At 41.8% G+C, this 22,970-nt stretch overlaps 1 protein-coding gene across 3 annotated transcripts; it reads right to left on the reverse strand.

Moving 5' to 3' along the window:
* Positions 1 to 31: 31 nt before the first annotated feature.
* On the reverse strand, positions 32 to 21,357 carry arrb1 (arrestin, beta 1). Of its 3 annotated transcripts, none has more exons than XM_076076419.1 (16): positions 21,338 to 21,357; positions 13,469 to 13,499; positions 12,747 to 12,807; positions 11,729 to 11,773; positions 10,905 to 11,101; positions 9,804 to 9,863; positions 9,636 to 9,703; positions 7,807 to 7,942; positions 4,443 to 4,527; positions 4,287 to 4,359; positions 3,897 to 4,034; positions 3,519 to 3,602; positions 2,556 to 2,579; positions 2,314 to 2,384; positions 1,594 to 1,642; positions 32 to 146 (listed from the first exon to the last, which is right to left on the reverse strand). In XM_076076419.1, exons 1-16 carry the CDS (start codon positions 21,355 to 21,357, stop codon positions 32 to 34), a joined length of 1,257 nt encoding a protein of 418 aa, XP_075932534.1. The 3 variants fall into 3 exon arrangements, with proteins under 3 accessions (XP_075932534.1, XP_075932533.1, XP_075932535.1); XM_076076418.1 differs by having other exon boundaries at positions 1,594 to 1,636; positions 2,305 to 2,384; XM_076076420.1 differs by lacking the exon at positions 2,556 to 2,579.
* Between the last annotated feature and the right edge of the window lie 1,613 nt (positions 21,358 to 22,970).

Consider the following 22,970-nt stretch of genomic DNA (forward strand, 5'->3'; position numbering starts at 1 on the left):
GAGACGACGACGGCAGCGGCGCTTCGAGCCTTTATCTGTTGTCCAGTTTGGGCGAGTCTACCGGCTCCTCGTCTTCATCCTTGTCTTCCTTCGCACCACCAATCAGCCGCTGGCGGGCGAAGTCTTCAAAGATGATGTCATCGTCGCTGAGGGGGGGGGGGCAGAGGGTTGTGGAGGTTAATTTATAAGAAAACAATGAAAGAAACATAAAGAGACCAGAAGCGAGTAGAACCAAGAGATCAACGTCTGAAGAAGACGTCTTCCTCTTCATCATGAGACTGAATCCTCTTTGAACAGGACGGACCATCTTACACTGCAAAACATTTTCTTCTTCAGGTGTCAGAGCTCCACTCCGTCATGAACACACACTGTACTTTATTACACTTTATCTTATCTGATTAATTACACTTTTATCACAACATGAAGTGCATCGATATTTATTAGTTTAAAGACACACATCACTGAAGTTTGTCCCCTGGACCGGAAATACGTAAAAGATCTTGAAATACTTTGTTAGCTTTATAGAAAACATGGTAGTTTGCGTCAAAATAACGACTAACGTCTGACAGTAACGTGAGAAATAAATCCACGTTGACCTGTTGTTTCACATGATGAACAAACAGCTGTTTGTCCTCTTTGAGCTTCTTCATTCTTCCTCGTTCATCGTTACTTGAATAACTTGCAAAATAGTTTCATCTGATATCTACGAATTACAGCGTTTTATTTCTCGTCTTCATGATTGGAGCACTGGACGAGACAAACAACCAGTATTGTGTTCACACAGATCATTCACATAAATAGAGTTGTGTTCACTATGAGCATTACTACCAGGAATACTCCTTTCACTGCAGAGTCTCCTCTTATTTATATACCTGTTTGTCTCATTAGCGTAAAGAGACTTGAAAAGAGCTATACAGATGGAATGTATTATTAATAATATTATCATGGATTATAGATACATTTTTTTGAATCTGTGTTATTCTGGATTGTATGAACTCTTCTTTGTTGTGTCTTTGGGGTTCAATGAGCTGAACTGTCTGTCTCTCTGCTGACAGCAGGATGAGTTTCCACTTGAAGCTCATTTCCTGCCTCCTCACACAGCAGCAAGCATTAAGACGCATTAAGGCCGAGACTCCGGAGACGAGTCCGTCTCAGTTAGAGAGGAAACTCCTCTCTGCTGTCAGGGTTATTGACGAGGACGTTAACCACAGCTCAGCCAATCAGATCACAGAACAGCTGATGAGGTAATGAGGACGGTGAGACAGTAAGACAGAGAGACAGACAGAGAGAGAGAGAGAGACAGGAAGACAGAGAGAGAGAGAGAGAGAGACAGACAGAGAGAGAGAGAGAGAGAGAGAGAGGAAGACAGAGAGACAGACAGACAGAGAGAGAGAGAGACAGGAAGACAGAGAGAGAGAGAGAGAGAGAGAGAGAGACAGGAAGACAGAGAGAGAGAGAGAGAGAGAGAGAGAGACAGGAAGACAGAGAGAGAGAGAGAGAGAGAGAGAGACAGACAGACAGAGAGAGACAGAGAGAGAGAGAGACAGACAGACAGAGAGAGAGAGAGAGAGAGAGAGAGAGACGGCTGCTTACTTTGTGTCAAACTCAATCAGGTTTGTGTCGATCGGAGCTTCATCTGGAGCTGCAGAGAGGTTAGAAAACATGACGTGTGATTCAAGAGGAAGTGCACATTTGAACCTGCTTTTAAATACAGTGTGATGAATAACACTAATACTAACATACTGACTGAAATACTGACATTTCTTAACAAATGTATAAAAAAATCATCATTTCACTGTCCGCTGTTTTAAAACAGTCTGAGACTGAATCTATAAAACTGTAGAGCTCTTTCATCATAGAATAGATATACTGTACATATTTTCATAAACTCTTTCATATGTTAATTATATTTATATATATGTTTCTTGACTTTTGCAGAACTTGTTTTTATTTCCATGTTTATTGTTATGCAGAAAAGATAAAGCTGAATTTATTGTTTTGTCTCAAACTGATCTGAAACATCAACGACGTCTGGTGATTATTTTTCCAATCATCGTCTGGTTTCACTTTATTGCTTTGAAGATCAAGTTGCAGAGACACGACCCACCAGATGATCTGATCCTATCAGCAGACAGGAAGCTGATATCCTTCAATGCTGCAAAGCCATTGAACGTTTTTAAGATTCCTCCTTTATACAACATCAGTGCATGCAGCAGCGGCCACAGACAAAATCCAAAACACAGCAGGACATCAATATCTGGAATGTTATCGTACTGAACATCAGATATTAAACATGTTGTAAACATGACTCACCGTCTCTGTAGATGGATTCTTCTAAAGGCTTCGGGTGCATTAATGTGAAAGGCAGCTCAACAGAGACGTCACTGAAAAACAAATCATTTGCTGTACAACCGGTCATAAAAACACCAATAATCCACAGCAGCTTTATTAAAGACATTTGTGGGACCATTATCAGTGAGAGATTCAGGTGATCTTTGTAAATGTCAGTGTGCAGTTTGTATCAGAGTGTTCATCGATGATCTCAGTGAGGTTACCTCGCCGCCAGATCTCCCAGGATCCTGAAATCAATAAACATTTAACACCTTCAGCTTCACAGCAGCAGCACAGTGTTTCTACGCATTTCTATCGATGTGCTAATTAACTGTCATTGTGGTATAGAGCTGTTCAACTTTGAAGTTCTATTCATCCTGTTAACACACAGGGTAACGTACAAAGTCACGGTGTAACGTACAAAGTCACGGTGTAACGTTCAAAGTCACGGTGTAACATTCAAAGTCACGGTGTAACATTCAAAGTCACGGTGTAACGTTCAAAGTCACGGTGTAACGTACAAAGTCACGGTGTAACGTACAAAGTCACGGTGTAACGTTCAAAGTCACAGTGTAACGTACAAAAGTCACGGTGTAACGTACAAAGTCACGGTGTAACGTTCAAAGTCACAGTGTAACGTACAAAAGTCACGGTGTAACGTACAAAGTCACGGTGTAACGTACAAAAGTCACAGGGTAACGTTCAAAGTCACGGTGTAATGTACAAAGTCACAGGGTAACATTCAAAGTCACGGTGTAACGCACAAAGTCACGGTGTAACGCTCAAAGTCACGGTGTAACGTTCAAAGTCACGGTGTAACGTACAAAGTCACAGGGTAACATTCAAAGTCACGGTGTAACATACAAAGTCACGGTGTAACGCTCAAAGTCACGGTGTAACATTCAAAGTCACGGTGTAACGTACAAAGTCACAGGGTAACATTCAAAGTCACGGTGTAACGCACAAAGTCACGGTGTAACGCTCAAAGTCACGGTGTAACGTACAAAGTCATTGACTAACATATATCACTTGTTCACCTAACAAGTACTGGATTAACATACAAAGTCACAGAGCAATGTGATATAATAAACTATTTTAAGTGGCAGCCCACACAGATTAGTTTAGTTAATTTGTTAATCACAAAAGATGATATGTGATGCATGTTGTAATAAGTTAAACACACTGACCCGCCTCGAGACACCACCAGCTTCACTTTGACTTTGTACGACACAATGATGCCGAGAATCTCCTTATTGGCTCCTTCTCTTAACCTGATCAAGACAGAAAACACTCAGTCACACCAATCCTATTCGTCTGAAGTCCTTCTTCACCACTGAATCGACTGGGAAGAGTCCCACCTTCTCTCTACAAATGTACTCAACACGCTGTAGAGGCTGAAGCTACAGCTTATCTCTTTACACAAAATATTAGTCTGGACTATGTCCCATTGGATGACAACAAACAGAAGCACATGGCTCTCACAACACCCCACCCCCCAGGTATGCCGTCTGAATTTCCCACCCTCCAACAGGCCTGGAAGGCATCATGATTGCTGCTGGACTCACAGTGTGCTGGAGGCCAGGTTGGTGTCCTCGTGCTTCAGTTTCCCGTCCAGAGCGAGGCCTCGTTTCTCTCGGTTGTTGGCCAGAAACGGAGTGAGAGTGAAAACTTTGCAGAAAGTCGAACTGGGAGCGACGACGTCACTGAAGACAGAATCACACGAACATGAAGCCGGATATCAACGTCTTACTGGATTCAATTCAAACTATTCAAACTGGGCTAGAAATGTTAAAGAAGTCCTGAATGTGCTCAGAAAAAGGGAAATTTGAACATCCATCACAACATCTGGATAGACTGAGGTAAACCAGGTGACACAACTGAAAGCTCCAGAACAAGTACTCAGTGGACCTTGGGTGAGTTTAGTCTAAATCAAAGCAGAGAGAAATGAGACTGACTCGGACTCCTCGGTGGCCACCGGACATTTGTACTGAGCCGTGTTGAACAGGCAGATGTCTGCATACTGTCGCACTGTGGAAACACAAATTAATTGATCGATCAATAACACAAACCTCACAGATCAATAGAGAGAGAGGACGGGTGCATTCACGTACCTGAGATCTTCATCTTCTTCACAGTCTTGTTGGTGTTGTTGGTGACGTGGACATTGACGCTGATTGGCTCTCCGTGGTAATAAATCTGAGAGAGACATATTATTATTATTATTATATCATTGTTTTTATTATTATTGTGGCAAACCAGGGGGAAAAGCCGAGCCAACACAGCACAGGAGGCGGATCGCCAAGCTCAGGTTGGGGGAGGTGATAGAGGGAGTATACTATCCGGTGCAGGTGCTGCAGCCACTAGGCACATGGCAGTGGTCACACCTGCAGCCCATGAGCTAATTGGAAGGAGCATATATTCCCAGGGCTATGAAGCAGGAGCGGGAGACAGACTGGGCAGAGGATACAAGGATCCCCTGAACCTCTGGAGAGGAGCTTCAGCAGACCGGAGGTAATTCAGCGGACTCACCTCTCTCCTCTGCTCTGCCCAAACAGGACAGAGGAATCATCTCACGCTGGGTGTAGACCGAAGGCCAAAGACCCCGACCGGGAGGAATCTTTTGTTGAGTTTGACCCTATCCCGCTTTACCCTACCCTGTTTATTAAAGGACACTTTTTGTTACATGGCTACTGTCTCTGAGTCACCTGTTTTATCGCTGCATCTTGCCTCCACGTCCCCCGGGTTGCCACATTATTCAATTTCAATTAATTTTGTATAGCCCAAAATCACAAATCACAAATTCTCCTCAGAGGGCTTCACATCCTCTGTCCCGGAACCCTCACACCAGAACAGGAAAAACTCCCCAAAAGAAAACTTTAACGAGGGTGTTATGACTCTGAGTCATAATACAGGATCATATATGCTGTGTGCCTCCCTGCCTGAGGGTGGTGCTGTGTATTGTGACGTTTTCTTTGTATCCTGTAAATGGCAGGTGATTGGACTGGGGACTCATGAGGCGGGACATAAGAAGGCACCTGTGGAGGCCGGCCGGCTCTCTCTCTTCTCCCCGGCTCCCGACCGGACCGTGCTGCACAGCAACAGGGATCTCTGTAATACGGATCGGGGTGACCGCTGATCACATACTATAGCTAACAGTCCATGTAGTAGTAGTAGGGGTCAGCCGCTCTTTTTTTTTCTTTGTTTTCTCCTGTTTTGGGTAGGGAGCTAGGTAAGCTGCCTGTCTATTGTTTTGTTCAGTTTGGGAGTAGGTCAGGTAGTTGATTAATGAAGATTGTTTTGGGCCAGGATCACCCTGACGTATATTACTACCAATGGTGTAAAATAATAAATATGATGGACTGTATTACAGCATAAATGGTCGTTCTTGGGAGTGGGAGAGAGGGGGGAGACCTTATGTTATGCTGCGTCCAGGTTTCCCTAGACCGGCGTAACAGGGGAGAAAAGAGGAAGAGACCTGTGAGAGAGCAACAGAGGAGGATCCTCTATCAGGATGGACAGAAGTGTGATAGATGTCATGTGTACAGAATGAACATAACAGAGTTACAACACATTCAATGCATATGACAGAACCATGACTGGAGGCAAGACCAGGGTCCAGGTATAACCAGGATCCATGATTATTAGTATCAGTGGTCGTAGTATTGTTGTTAAAATAACATCCATTCCATCCATTCCATCCATCCATCCATTTCCTCCTCTTACGTCACGGTGGCAGCAGGCTGACCCAGACCTCCCTCTCACCGGCAACATGTTCCAGCTCATTCTGGGGGATCCGAGGCGTTCCCAGGCCAGCTGGGAGATGTAATATCTCCAGCGTGTTCTGGGTCTTCCCCGGGGTCTCTTCCCAGTTGGACGTGCCTGGAAAACCTCCAGTGGGAGGCGTCCAGGAGGCATCCTAATTAGATGCCCGAACCACCTCAGCTGACTCCTTTCGACGCGAAGGAGTAGCGGCTCGACTCCAAGCTCCCTCCTGATGACCGAGCTCCTTACCCTATCTCTAAGGCTGAGCCCGGCCACCCTACGGAGGAAGCTCATGTCGGCCACTTGTAGCCGCGACCTCGTTCTGTCGGTCACGACCCAGAGTTCGTGACCATAGGTGAGGGTAGGAACGTAGACCAACCGGTAAATTGAGAGCTTTGCCTTCCGGCTCAGCTCCCTCTTCACCAAGACGGTCCGGTGCAGCGCCTGCTTTACTGCTGCAGCCGCAACGATCCGTCTGTCGATCTCCCGCTCCATCTTACCCTCACTCGTGAACAAGACCCCGAGAAACTTGAACTCCTTCGCCTGCAGTAGGCACTCCGTCCCCACCTGGAGGGAGCAATCCACCGGTTTCCGGCAGAGAACCATGGCCTCAGATTTGGAGGTGCTAACTGTCATCCCCGCCGCTTCACACTCGGCTGCAAACCGCCCCAGTGAATGCTGGAGGTCACGATCCGAGGAGTCTAACAGGACCACATCATCTGCAAACAGCAGAGAGGCGATCCCGACGTTCTCTGCCCCCAGGCTGCGCCTAGATATCCTGTCCATGAAAGTCACGAACAGGACCAGTGACAAAGGGCAGCCCTGGCGGAGGCCAACACCCACCGGGAACGTGTCTGACTTATTGCCGAGAATGCGGACACAGCTCCTACTGCAGTCGTACAGAGCCCGGATCGCCCGTTGTAACGGGTCCGGCACCCCATACTCCCGCAGCACCCCCCACAAGAACCCCCGAGGGACCCGGTCGAAAGCCTTCTCCAAGTCCACAAAGCACATGTAGACTGGTTGGGCAAACTCCCAGAACCCCTCCAGTAGTCTTGCGAGGGTAAAGAGCTGGTCCACTGTTCCACGGCCAGGACGGAATCCGCACTGCTCCTCTTGAATCTGAGGTTCGACAAACGGTCGGAGCCTCCTTTCCAGCACCCTGGCATAAGCCTTCCCCGGGAGGCTAAGTAGTGTGATATAACAATAATAATAATAATAATTATTATTATTATTATTATATCATTATTCGTAGTAGTAGTAGTAGTAGTATTGTCGTTATAATAATAATAATTATTATTTATTATTATTATTATTATTAATTATAATTAATTTAAGATTACAACCTAATGATCTTTATCTTTTCTGTAAACTCTGAGATCAAGATTTAATCAGTTGGAATGTAACTAAGTACATTTACACAAGAATATTCAAGTTAATTTCCTCATAAATGTGTGAGTGTTTTCTTGAAACTCATTCTTTAATCCCAGATTTCCAAAATGAGAAACGATGCTGACACTTTCGTTGACACTGATTGGATATTTTAGGTTTTAAAGGGCTCTTCTGTCTCTTTTCTTCTTTATTCTTCCTTCTACATATAGTATATATATATATATATATATATATATATATATATATATATATATATATATATATATATATATATATATATATATATATATATATCCATACACACATACACTTAGGCGTTACCTCTTTGTCCAGAGAGGCTTCCAAGTGCAGAGGTTTGTCCGACATCAGAAACTGTCTTGTGGTCTCTGCTGTGGGCTGAGGACCAGGTTTCTCTGGAGCGTACTGAACCTTCCGGATCACCAGACGCACCGAGTTCCTGCAACAAGACACAACGCTGATGATCGTACTTCTACCAGCAGAGAGAGTGAAGGGACAGGATATGTTGGTCTAGTCCAGGCATGGGCAAACTACGGCCCGCGGGCCATATGCGGCCCGTTGGGCATTTTAATCCGGCCGTCAAATGTTGGTATAAAATTGTCCAAACTATAATAAAGACTAGGGCTGGGCAGTATACAGGTTTACATTTCCCGTATAATATGAATTATTCACACACCATTATACCGGTACATAGCCGAAACAACTGCTGTCTGTCTTCAACAGGCAGCTAAATGTATCGTTTGCCGCCATTGGTCTGCGGTCAGCGCTAGTTGTCTTATATGTATTGAGAGGGAACCCTAGTCATGGTCATAACTTTATAACAACAACAATTAATAACCCACAACTAACGCTCTTTAACAGAGAAGAACACCACAGCACACAACAGTCTGTGACACATAAACAATTTGTAACACTAATAATTGTACATTTATATAATTTCACCGCCGAACTACATGCTGGGTACAAAGACAGACCGGAGATGCACCGATAGAGTTTGACACATATGCAACGCTGATTACCGTGTAATATGTGTGGTATTTGTTATAAATGTACATTGGTGCAAAGAGGGTGATAATAAGCTGTACTTGGAGGGGCTTAGGACCCAGGGGAATGTAGGTGAAGGAAACAGGAAGAGACGTAAGACACGCCACACAAACAGCTGTTCACCGCTCGTCACGATCCTGTAGACCAGTGATTCTCAACTGGTGGTTCGTCGCGGACCCGTTTTTAGTGGGTCGCGGGCCTTTGCTTTATGCAGCGGAGTTATTCACGCTCCTTTCCAGCATTTACGGCACTTGTTCAGCGGTGCAGGAAAAACACCGACCAATGCGTTGTAAATCACGTCACGTGATGCAGTTTAGCCAATAAAATAAGGGTATTCTGATACGTTTCCTGACGTCAGTGAGATGTACCCACACCGTGACACAGGGGGGAGAGACAAGGAAAGACATGACAAAGCAGAACTCTGATAATGTTAGATGTAAAAGTCAAACTATCTGTATGATCCCTTTGAAGAATCAAATTGCTCTAAAGACCACAGTCTTTAACTGACAAAAACATTAGATCTGTTCTGAGAATTGCCAAAACCAAACTGACATCAAACGTTGATGCACTGGCAAAAGAAGGTGACCAACAACACTGTACCCACTGAGATTAATTGTAAGTTTTCTTTACTTTTTAGGTCATGGCTTACTTGTAATTTATATTAGTTCACACAAACACTCCATTCATCTGCTACTGGCCCGGCCCGTCTGTCAAATTTCAAAACTCAATGTGGCCCCCGAGCCAAAAAGTTTGCCCACCCCTGGTCTAGTCTGTAGTCTAGACTCATCGACCCTTTACCTGACGGAGGTTTGTAACGGTTAGAATCTAACTGGCCTTGACTCTGACATTTCATTATTTTATGGACTCTAGAATGACTCTGGTCTGATGAACCTCGTGATGCTGGTAGGTTTACTGGCTCCTGATTATGAGCATGAATATATATTTAGATCTGGTTCTGGTTCTGGTTCTGGTCGGTGATGCAGCAGTGATCCTCTCTCTCTGCAGGGAGCTGCTGATGCATGACTGATTTCACTTTCATTCATAATTCATCTCTTGATTCTGTCAAACTGCAGCGGACTCACTTTTACCTTTTGTGGATCTTTTCTTCGACATTTTCTGCACAGAAAGCTTTCACCTCGAAGTCGACTCCGCAGGCCTGAAGACACACAAGAACATTTAGAACATCTAGAACATTCCATTTCTTTTTTTCAGCTGAGCAGGACGAATGTTTGCTGACGAGGTGGCGGGTCTTTTACCTTCCCCGTGTCCTCGGGGCCCGGCTGCAGGGTGACGGAGCACGGCAGGTTCAGAGGAATCTGAAAACACATCGACTTTATCAGAAGATACCAACTAGTAACAGTCACACTTCTTCTTCAGCCCCTTTACAGAGACAATCAGTCAGATTAAACCAGTTATAGCTGAAACTCTGTTGGTCATTTGAGGTTGTATTCATCTCTCACACCCACTAGTTTAAAACATGCTCTCTCTCTTTGAAACACCAGGGTCTGTTTAGGGAACTAAACCTAGAATCTGGTTCCTGCAGGGTTCTGGATTCGTTAAAAGTTCCCGTTGTGGAAAAGAGCTCTTTGATCTTCAGACCGATGAAGCATTTATCCTGAGACAATGACACAATGCTACACTACGACTATTATGAATCAATACTGGAGAATAATGAGGTCATAAATTCATTCATGAGTGTCGGTGATGCTTTGAATCTGTGACGATATTTAAACATCCAATGATGATGAATAGACAGACTTTAAAAGACAGAAAGACGATCACAGAAGAAGAATGTTTGAGCTCCTTTTCCCGCCGTTCAGACTAAAAACAATCAGACCTAAAACTAGAATCAGAACCTCGACCCCACCAACCGCTCAAGTTCTTCTGGTGTTTCTCTCTTCGTGTTTACGTTCAGCGAGAGAAAAGGAAACAAACAAGTCTTCCAATATGAAAGTTACTTCAAAGAAATTGACAAATTCTAAAAGGAGGAAGCTTCAGACACCTTCGACCCGCCGGCACATGAAGATGTACACAAGTTTTAAGAGTTCACAGTTATGGACTTAAATACTGTTTTTTGATCTTTGACCTTTTGTTTGAAATGTTGTCATAATTAGCATATGAATTCAGTTCAGGTCAAAAACGTGTTTTGTGAGGTCACATTGTCCGAGTGGACGTTTGTGTCAAATTTGAGGAAATTCCATCGAGGCGTCCCTGAAATATCACGCCTCCATCAAAACCCAGAAAACCTTTAAAGACTTTGATCTGAGACCCGAACCTTCAACCCGACCATCTGATGTGGCAGAGCTGAGGGCTTCACCAATGAATGAATGAGGAAACAGGTCAACTGGGCTCAGTACCTCAAAGGTGAACGGGTGGGCGTGTTCTCCCAGTTTTTTAATCAGCCGTTCCTGAAGACGAGTCAGACTCTTCTTCTCTTCGGGCGGCGGAGGAAACGCCTGGACGTTCGCCACAAACAGGTCTTTACGGAACGTCAACCCGAGGACGTCTAAGTCCTCACGGCCATAACGGAACGCACAGGTCAGAGTCACGAACACTGAAGGGAACGAGAAACACAGAACTTACATCCTGATATATGATCATATAATATGATCATATATATGAACAATAACTAACACTATATTAACTACTGATACTGGAGCTAGGCGAACAGTCTCCAGTCTTTGTGCTGAAGCTCAACACATCCTGGACCTTTTTCTTACTCTGTGCAGAAATGAAAACTGAAAATAAGGCGATTTAATAAAATGTTCCATTTAATCAAATAATATGAAGAACAGAGGCTCCAGGACGCTTCCCTGAGAAAGTTGAACTGTTGCTGAGCCCAAACAAAGCTGTGAGGATCAGGATCCACTGAGCGGCCTGAACAACGTGAAGTAGAGACACCACTACCTGGTAGAACCTGTGTGCAACCAAACACCGTTTATTATTTATTATCATTTATACATTTTGATTGATGTGATATGAAATAAGCTCCTCCTACATCTCTGCTCATTCTAAGATTTGATATAGATATTTGATATTTGTTCATTTATTTTACAGATACAGTGAATTAAAAAAATAGGAGTTGTTGGTATTTTAAAGGGCCAATTCTAATATTTTACATATTTTATTGAGCTAAATCTGTTTAGAGATTATTTCACCGGCGTTGCTTTGAATGTCTCACCTTTCCTCTCCTTCAGGTACTCCGGGTCGATCAGGACGACGCCATCTGCAGGAAGAAAAGTCAGAAAGTGAACAAGATGGGCGACTGAGGCTAAATGGAGAGCAGGGCCGTCCTTCAATCAGAGGGTCGGAGGTTCAATCCCCGGCTCCGGCTTCGCTAGTCGCATGTCGATGTGTCCTTAAGCAAGACACTTAATCCCAAAATAGCTCCCGTAGCTGAGCCTACGGTTTAGAAATGTGATAGGATCTGAATTGTAAATCGCTTTGGATGAAAGCTGCTAAATGACTATAATGCAGGGGCGTTTCTAGCATTCAAAGAAAGGGGGGGCTTAGCCCCAAGGGGAGTGGCATGTTCGCTCTTTTTTTGGGGCCCATTTGGGGCCGCGGATATCCATTGTTTCAGACAGTTCATAGATTGGTTCAATCAGAAAGAGTGTGATTTTGCTCTGTAGTTTTGCTTGCATTCAGTATATGATAACACAAGAGACAGAATTTCAGGGTCATAGTGAAATTTGACAACACAAATATGAACTTTTCTCAAATAAAGAGAGAAATAATTTTCCTGCTTGTAAAGGAAAGACGGATAAACTAGCTTTCATATCCGCGTCACTCCCAAATCACACAATGGATGGAGAGTGGACCTGACAGTGGCAACTTTATATCGTTCAGTATGATGATGGCTGTTGGATTGTAATTTGAAGGGGGAGAAAACATACAAACTAGAACGCATGCACATATGTAGCATGTTAGAGTTATAAATAACTTGTCCATGTGAGAAACAATAGTTTAATTTAATGACATCACCAAAATAAAAAAAATTTTTTTTTTTTTTTTTTTTATCCAATAATGCCAAATTATTTGGGGGGGCTGAAGAACATTTTAGGGGGGCTTCAGCACCCCCTAAAATAGGCCTAACGACGCCCCTGCTGTAATGTAATGTAACAATAAACCCCTAACAGCTGCTATCAGAGATGAAACAACAAACTAAAGAAATGAAGATCAGTAAAAAGTGATCTCACCAACAGGCTCCACCAGGTCCACGTGATCCACGAAGTCTCTCTTCCCCAGATAGACAGTGAGCTGAGGGAGGAACACAGCGGTCCGATCAGCCAATCAGAATCACTGTCGGGAGAGCTAACCGCCAATCAGAATCACTGTCGGGAGAGCTAACGGCCAATACATTTTGTCATGTGACTCGATAGTTAGTCAAGTTAACATAAACCAGCTCTTTCTCTAAACCTCACTAAATGGTTTTGTTGCATAAAGTTAACTTCCTGTGAAGACAGAAGTTTTAATTTGAAAAGACACTATATCAACATGCCGTCCTGACGCGTTGAATAGTGAGGCTGGAGGGGAACTTGGAGCATCACAGTTTTGGAAAACTTTATTATATTTGAAATCTCTATTTAATCTTGTTTTTGGGATGTGATTGAAGACCTGATTCTGTCTCTCAATGTCTGTTTAGTTATATCATTTTATTCCAATTGTTTGCTAATTGTTTGTTATTTTGAGTTGTTTATTGTTGTCTCGTTGACTTTATGCTGATTCATCATTTAATGTGACATCAGTCACTGTGTTTGTCCTCAATAAAGTATTCCAGGGTTGTGAGAAAGCGTCTTTATATATATTTTATTCACATATCATTTCGATGTCTAAACTTTTTTCAGGCGTCCACAGACTTTTTAAAAATGATTTACATGATTTATTTTTGGTGGTAAAGAAGCGGAAGAAGAGGACTCACCTTTCCATTGGGACTGGCTTTCTTAAACACTCTGGAGACAAACAGAGAGAGAAGAGCAGGTCAATGAAACAGATTTTAAGGGTTCATCTTATTTGTTATATTCTATACATATATATGTATATGTATATGTGTATATATATATATATATATATATATATATATATATATATATATATATATATATATGTATAAATATTAAATATTATAAACGAAAAGATGTTTCCTGTTGGAAGTTTGAAAATTCTACTGTGTTTTATTGCTTCATCATAAAATATCTATTCCCGTTTTAAAACCTGTTGACTCATCATTTATCTTTATTGCTCTTATGTTATTGTGTGACAGTTTAAGAAATCCTGATTTCTGATTGGCTGGCAGGAGGTGATGCTGATGGAGCTGCAGAGTTTATGTCCATGAGTTCCTGTTAGAACATTCAAGTTCTCCATGTTTATAAAATGTCTTCATTTTGTAGATTTCCATAATTGTTTATAATTGAAAAAAAAATGTGAATGTTGAAAACATCTTTTTCTCCGATGTTCAAAGATTCTACCTCTTTTTCAAAATGTCCTCACTTTTTAGAAAAATCATAATTTTTCCAAAAGATTCCTCATTAATGTCTCGGGGGAGTCCTGCTGTCAATCATCATCATCTTCATCATCTTCTTCACCATCAGCAGTAGCTTCCTGTCTCTAATGTCTTACATTACCCCCGCCCCCATCAATGAGCTGCTGGGCTCCATTAGCTCTCAGCTTCCTCCTGAGAGGACCTTCATCAGTCAGCAGCATCACAACGCCATTTATTTTACTGGAAACCGCCGGGACTCCTGGGAAAACGCTCAGCGCGCCACGAGTCTCTGCTGTTCGTCCAATTAAAGTTTACATCGAGCCGCTCGGAAATCAAACATCCACTCGATGACGTGCAATCACCTATTTCTTAATAATAGTAATATTAATCATAATAATCATAATAATGACAGTAATAATCTTAATAATAAAGTGTGCAGTGGACAATAAACACTCTTTAAACAGGCTCATAATTTAAACTCAATTATTAGACAAATTATCATTTCTTTATTCATTAGTCGTTGTTGTTATTAATGTTATTAATGTTATTGATCATTAACAGTATTGTTTGAAAAGGTTTTATTGATCTTTTCTCTCACGTTTGATATTTAATATTTGACCTGAAGAGGTTCAAACAGCAGAAGGTGAAGTTTATCTGAATATTAAACATTATTTTCACATTTAAAGCTGAAGGAACTTTTTTTTAGTGAGTGAAGCTTCTGATCGATAGAAACACAGACTGACTGATCGATATGTGATGGTTGTGTCAGCTCACTGCCTGAAGACTCCCTCGACACCATGACATCATCATCCTCATCCTCATCATCCTCATATCCTCATCATCATCCTCACCTCCTCATCATCATCACCTCCTGATCATCATCATCCTCATCATCGTCCTCACCTCCTCATCATCCTCATCACCATCCTCCTCATCCTCACCTCCTCCTCACCTCCTCATCATCCTCATCATCCTCATCATCATCCTCATTATCCTCATCCTCATTATCCTCATCATCATCATCCTCAGCATCCTCATCATCATCCTCATCCTCACCTCCTCATCATCATCCTCATCATCATCCTCACCTCCTCATCATCATCATCCTCATCCTCATCCCCTCCTCATCATCATCATCCTCCTCATCTCCTCATCATCATCCTCACCTCCTCATCATCATCACCTCCTGATCATCATCATCCTCATCATCGTCCTCACCTCCTCATCATCCTCATCATCATCCTCCTCATCCTCACCTCCTCCTCACCTCCTCATCATCCTCATCATCCTCATCCTCACCTCATCAACCTCATCATCATCCTCATTATCCTCATCCTCATTATCCTCATCCTCATCATCATCATCCTCAGCATCCTCATCATCATCCTCATCCTCACCTCCTCATCATCATCCTCATCATCATCCTCACCTCCTCATCATCATCATCCTCATCCTCATCCCCTCCTCATCATCATCATCCTCCTCATCTCCTCATCATCATCCTCACCTCCTCATCCTCACCTCCTCACCATCATCATCATCATCCTCATCATCCTCATCCTCATCCTCACCTCAGAATATTTACAATGTGATGTAAGTAGAATAATTACTCTGAGATTCACTGGTGGCTCGTCAATAGAGGGTGCCGCCCCCTTGAGCCACAACAAATAAAATAAAATAAATAACAACTTGAAAATTTCGCAGGAAATTTTGACAGTGTGGCTTCTACTGCCCGTCATAATCATCATCATCCCCACATCATCATCCTCAGCATCATCATCCTCACCTCCTCATCATCATCCTCATCATCCTCATCATCCTCACCTCCTCATCCTCATCCTCACCAACCTCATCATCATCCTCATCCTCATCATCCTCCTCACCTCATCCTCACCTCATCATCATCATCCTCACCTCCTCATCCTCATCCTCATCATCCTCATCATCCTCATCCTCCTCATCCTTACCTCCTCATCATCATCCTCACCTCCTCATCATCCTCCTCACCTCCTCATCATCCTCACCATCCTCATCATCCTCCTCACCTCCTCATCATCTCCTCATCATCCTCATCATCATCATCCTAACCTCCTCATCATCATCATCCTCATCCTCACCTCCTCATCCTCATCCTCATCCTCATCCTCACCTCATCATCATCATCCTCATCATCCTCATCATCCTCATCCTCACCTCCTCATCATCATCATCATCATCCTCACCTCATCATCATCCTCACCTCCTCATCATCATCCTCACCTCCTCATCATCATCCTCATCATCCTCATCCTCACCTCCTCATCATCATCCTCACCTCCTCATCCTCATCATCATCCTCACCATCATCATCCTCATTATCATCCTCACCTCATCATCATCCTCACCTCCTCATCATCATCCTCATCCTCACCTCCTCATCATCATCATCCTCACCTCATCATCATCCTCACCTCCTCATCATCATCCTCATCATCCTCATCCTCACCTCCTCATCATCATCATCCTCACCTCCTCATCATCATCATCATCATCCTCACCTCATCATCATCCTCACCTCCTCATCCTCATCCTCACCTCCTCATCCTCACCTCCTCCTCCTCATCATCATCATCCTCATCCTCACCTCCATCCTCACCTCCTCATCATCATCATCATCATCACCTCAGAATATTTCTTAATTTTCTTAAACTTCACTGAGAGAAGAAATGATTTTGAGTTTTTATTCTGCGATGAAATAAATGAAATATGATGCTTTTTATCATTCAAGTGGTTCTCTCAACATTTCACCTTTTTATCTACAACTTACGATTTAACTTATTGTCTGTTTTATATTGTTTTGTCTTCATGTTTATTGTGTTCTCTTTGATTTGTAAAATGAGAGAAACTGCAAATAAAATATGAGAGAAAAAATAAGAGAATGTAGTTTCTGTGCAGATAGAAACACAAAGTTCATATTCATGGAGGCTTCAGGTCACACTGGACAAATCAAAGGTTGAAGTTTCTCAATGAATCAGGATGAAGCGTGAGCTGCTCTGTATGTCTGACTGATCTCACTCAACTCATTAATATTCTCCTCATTCAGCCTGCAAACACACAAACACTGAGATGTTCTGCGGTCTGAACCAGCTTCTGTGTGGAAGAAATATACTTTCTATTAACATTTCTAAGACAAACGCTCTGTCTTTAGTAACCTCGGGTCAAACTGGGCGCTAAAAGTCCCGTAACAAGAGCCAGATGGGGAAATGTTTCATTCGCTCACATAAAGTGGAAGCGCTGTTGATTTATCGCCCGTGTGACCGAGACCTGGTTCAAGTATCCAGGACCAGTACGTCCAACATGTTTTTTAGCCAAAGTTAGTTTCCCAATGTTATAGTTACTGAGTGTTACCAATGCACCTCTCTAACCAAGCTAGCTAGCTAGCGCTAGATTGCCGTCTATCAGATTACGCGTCACTAAACGCAACAGAAATATAATTGAATCATAAACCGTGACTTTTACCGGCCTTTTATGCTCCGTTCAGTTTTTAAACCAACATTCTCAAAGTTTCCATTTTGTTTTCCATCAGTTAGAAATGTCGATGTGTACTTTGACCGTGTGGACCCTCGTTGATGTTAAAACACATGTATCAATACATAAATAAACTGAAGCAGGAGGATGAACCGGAACACGTTTTTATTTTATTAGGTACAAATGACACTTGAAATTCTATTAATATGATTATCTACAAGAGAAAACGTCATATTTTGAAGGATGTTTGGCTGCTACAAGTCTTTTGATTTTACTTGTGGCATTTTCTTAAAATATATAAATTTGGAATAAAAATGCAGGTTTCTTAAACTTCATCATTAAACCTAAACACTATGAAATCATCCTCAAACCTGAACACCACGACATCATCCTCAAACCTCAACACTACGACATCATCACTAAACCTGAAAACTACGACATCATCCTCAAACCTGAACACTATGACATCATCACTAAACCTGAAAACTACGACATCATCCTCAAACGTGAACACTACGACATCATCACTAAACCTGAAAACTACGACATCATCATTAAACCTGAACACTACAATATCATCCTCAACCCTCAACACTACGACATCATCACCAAACCTGAACACCACGACATCATCATTAAACCTTAACACTACGACATCATCACTAAACCTGAAAACTACGACATCATCATTAAACCTGAACACTACAACATCATCCTCAACCCTCAACACTACGACATCATCACCAAACCTGAACACCACGACATCATCATTAAACCTTAACACTACGACATCATCACTAAACCTGAAAACTACGACATCATCATTAAACCTGAACACTACAACATCATCCTCAACCCTCAACACTACGACATCATCACCAAACCTGAACACCACGACATCATCATTAAACCTTAACACTACGACATCATCCTCAAACCTGAACACTACGACATCATCATCGGTAGATAACGGTAGATAACTGCTTTTGAGGAGGTTTGTACTTGGGGTTGGAGATATCAAGTGACCTGAGCTAGCATTCCTTGTGTGATGGTTATGTCTGTCGCATGTGTTTTGTAATTGGTTGAAGAAATATTCAGGTGTCTGATTAATTAAATACTACATTTCTTAAAAACATGAGAAGTCTGTAGTGGAGTTTAATTTCAACTGAGAACCATGACAGATGAGAGTGCATGTATGCTCTATTTGTTCTTATTGAGCTGAACTGGAGTGCTCATCTGGCAGCTCAGCTTTGAACCAGTTGTAGTTTATTCATGTCTTTCTTTGCAGCTGCTGACCGTATGAATGGACAGTTTTGCAGATGACAAAAGACCAAGGACTGTAACACCTGACAAATAATATTCCTAGAGCCAAACACAATACTTTTAGTTTTTGTGAATGTTTGTTCACTTTCACCCAATTAAACTCTCTCTCTCTCTATACTGATTCAGGATGGTTACTGGTTCATCTTTGTTTAAAGCAGTGCTACGATACAGTGTTGTGTCATCTGCATACATTACCATGTTGGCATTCTCAATTGACAAAGTGAGATCATTTGTGAAAATAGAGAAGAGTTAAGCTGCGTTCACACCAAACGCGGCGCAAATCATTTGCCCGAGTATATTACATACAAAGTCTATGCACAGACGCGATGAGACTGGAGTGACGCAAATTCGTGATGGTGCGGCGCAAATGACACGAATGGCGCAAATTCGCCTCATTCGCAGCAGTTGATAGGCGCGATAGCCTATCAGCGTTGAAATGCTCCTCCTGTCATCACTGACGCTGAATCAGGAAACAAATACTGTAGCTCTCTGTGTTCAGCCAGAGCTCTACGATACCTCATATTAGCAGAGACCGGACCAAACTATGTGTATAAATGTGTGTGTGTAAACCAGACGGTACAAATAATGAAAAAGACGCTGCTGTATTTACGCCGAGATGTTATGTTGAGTGTTGATGGAGCTGCTACAATGTTAGCATAGCCTAGCACCGATCGATCCGAGCTACATTCAGAAAACAAGTATTTTAAAAGTTATTTGCTTGTCGTCTTGAGGAAAGAACTAACTAAACATGAATTCAGACTGACTTTTTACAAATCGGCATCATTATGTCGTTATTTCAGCATCTTTTTTATCCGTTTATTGCTGTTAAATCACAGCAAAATGTGTTTATTTAGTGTTGATACAGCTGTAGTAAACCAGCTAGACACAGTGAATACAGCTCGATAAAATCCACGGAGCTCCTCTGGATGATGTTATGAACCAGACAAGAAGGCGTTTCGTTTCCAGGATATCTGGAACTTACACAAGTACTAAGCAGAAATAGAGGTTATTTCTTCCATAGTTGATGACTGAAATAAATTGCTTAAGTTGATAACGGCTTCCATAGTGATAAGCCACGCCCCATCTCTGGCACGTCTAGCGCGAATGAAGCGAATGACCACAAATGGTTCCCCGCGAGTAAACTGATGCAATGAATTTTTCGCACCACGTTTCGTGAGACCGCACCTCAAGGGGTCTAAACAGCTTCCTTGTGGAACCCGCACAGCTAACGTATCTTCAGTTTGATATCTCTCACAAACATAACTGACCATCCAAGAGAGTCATAATGCTAAATCCATATTTCTTAAATTTAGTAACCATAATATTGTCGTCTATTACATCAAACGTCAAGCAAGACTGTGCCGACTATTGTCTTATTGTCCTTACTATCTGACTAGGGCAGTAAAGGGACTCTGTCTGTATGCATGCTGGGATTATATTCATCAGTTTATTCAGAATAAAATAATCTTTGATTTGTTTGAAAACAATTTTCTCTAATAATTTGCTCAAAATATGAAGTATACTAATTGTTTGTACTCGTGAAGGTTCATTTATTATCCTTTGGTATTGGAATCACCTTTATACATAAACCGTACTTTAAGCATATATTAAAGATATGACGAATTAGAATAAATATACGTGATGAGAAGCAAACATATCAGTTTGCCAATCGCACCTGAACACCACGACATCATCATCACATAGAAATTATTCTGACTTGTTCTATGAAAAGTGTTTCTGTTCTTTGGGAATCGGCCGTAAGTTTGAAATAAAAGTTAATTTAGGAAAAGTAGAAGTTAAATTTCACCGCTAGCTGATTGTTCACAGCACGAAATGTAAAATCTGCCACTGAAACTCATCAGAGTCCTGATGAGTCAAATGAAGTCGCAGACACACGATTCTGAGTGTGAACCAGTTAAACATCTCAGAATCACAGATAATCGCTTCTAACAGAAAGAAAAACAACAGCTAACAACGTTCACATTTCATTTCAGAAAGCGTGAAAAACAGAGTTTTACCACCTTTGTGTTTCTTTAAACTCAGAGTTCAGCAAAGACCAGGATCAGGATTGTAAGTTGTATTTTCAGGCCATCTTTAAACTTCTGTACAGAACTCATAATAAAAAAACAAATAATAAAAACAGAAGATGATGTGATGAACCAAAGTGAAGCAACTTGTTACTTTCACTGATTAATAATTAGTAATGTGATTACTTTCTCACAGAGTAATAACAGTAATTGATTACCCTCTCCTGTCTGTCTGTTTCCTGTCTGTCTGCACTATCAAAATAAAAGGCCAAACAAAGGAACCTTTAAAAAAAGAGAACAGCATCAGTGTGCTGCTCACACAGACGTCGCACCGCTGGAGGTTCTGACAGAACGTTATGTAATGTTGTACCAGAACACACACACACACACACTTTGAGGAACCAACAGCAGCAGAACCACGTGAAGGAACCACAAACACAATAAATCTCACCTTGTTCCTTTATCTCCCATCCTGACGAGCCGACAGACGGAGAGATGATGGAGGAGGAGGGATGCTGTCACCGTGGAAACTGAGATCTATCTCTCTCTCTCTCTCTCTCTCTCTCTCTCTCTCTCTCTCTCTCTCTCTCTCTCTCTCTCTCTCTCTCTCTCTCTCTCTCTCTCTCGAAGTCGTCATCATGCCGTCAGATTCTCCTCAGCGGGAGGAAAAACCTCCATCTGAGCTCCAACTGAACAAACGACTGAATCCACCACTCTCCTCCTCCTCCTCCTCCTCCTCCTCCTCCTCCTCCTCTCTCTGTCTCTCTCTCCCCCTCCCCCGCTCTCTCCATTCACACTCATTACCAGTAGAAATGTGCTAAAACATGAAAACAGCCCGAGGACACGTTTTAATTCAGTCGGTGACATTAAGGTGTTGCTGACAGCTGGATTCTGACCTTCAGCGGAAGAAATATAAACATGAACTTCACATAAACACGAGTTAAACTGCGTCACAGAGACAAACAGACATTCTTTACGGAGGCTGAAATGTGGCAAATCGTCTGTGTATAATTAAGAGTCTATTTCATCAATGGATCCACAACACAAACACTCGAATCCAACACCCTGAAATGTTAAAAGACGTAAAATGGGAAATTGAACAATAGAATCCTAAAAACCAAAAACAGGAAGTTGGTGTGGAATTAATTTGTGTTGCGTCGATAATAAATAAAAAAACACATAAAAGAATAAATGCTTCAAAACCTATTTATTTGCTTATTTTAAATGTATTAATTTATTAATTACTACATTAACGCAGCAACATTTACACTCAGCTGTCCAAAATATTAATGTTTACTTAATAATAAATAAATAAAAACTCTGCAGAAAGGTTCAGTCTCTAGGAGCTCACTACAACCCTACTAACCCTAACCCACTACACTCTGTAGTGAGGGTCCAAATTTTTTTAAACTTTTATTTTGAAAAACACCCGTAAAGAGACTGTGAAAATAAAAGGAGTGAACTCAGCGTTGCTACTAACAGCCATAGTTACGGTCGGTCGGGTCAAAGGCAGCAGCTGCTTCCTGTTTCCTAATTAATGACCTCAGTGTGAAACCGCCTGAAGCTTCATCATCATCATGATCGCTGTCACGTCGCATTTTTTAAATATCGCAGATGAGAATTCAACAAATAATTAATTAATAAAGACGACGGGATGAAGGTCAGACAGCCGATTATTAGAACTACAGACTGTTCATCGGTTGTGTAAACATTAGAACATCAAAGAATAATAATATGTTAGAGGAACATCAGCTGACAGTGAAGTCAAACTGCTTATTTTCTCATTATCGTTAGTCTTTATCATAATTTTTTTTTAATGTTAATAAATTGTAATATTTTTTACGTGATACAGCTAACGTTTGATAAAACTAACGTCCCTGATAATGCTTTTTTACTGTACTCTGTGTTTCTTTACTGTACTCTACTGTTTCTTTACTGTACTCGGTGTTTCTTTACTGTACTCTGTTGTTTCTTTACTGTACTCTACTGTTTCTTTACAGTACTCGGTGTTTCTTTACTGTACTATACTGTGTTTCTTTACTGTACTCTGTTTCTTTACTGTACTCTACTGTGTTTCTTTACTG

This window comes from Anarhichas minor, unplaced genomic scaffold (genome assembly GCF_050575085.1).
Source record: "Anarhichas minor isolate MPS153535 unplaced genomic scaffold, ASM5057508v1 ptg000057l, whole genome shotgun sequence".
Classification (NCBI taxonomy): domain Eukaryota; kingdom Metazoa; phylum Chordata; class Actinopteri; order Perciformes; family Anarhichadidae; genus Anarhichas; species Anarhichas minor.

Bases quoted from the DNA above. Each gene is read 5' to 3' on its own strand.
- arrb1 (XM_076076418.1), bottom strand. From the start codon at position 21,357: ATGGGAGATAAAGGAACAAG. The intron at 13,500-21,337 runs GTGAGATTTATT...GTTTGTCTCCAG, and splicing joins ATGGGAGATAAAGGAACAAG to AGTGTTTAAGAAAGCCAGTC. The intron at 3,603-3,896 runs GTGAGTCCAGCA...TGTCTTGATCAG, and splicing joins AACCTGGCCTCCAGCACACT to GTTAAGAGAAGGAGCCAATA.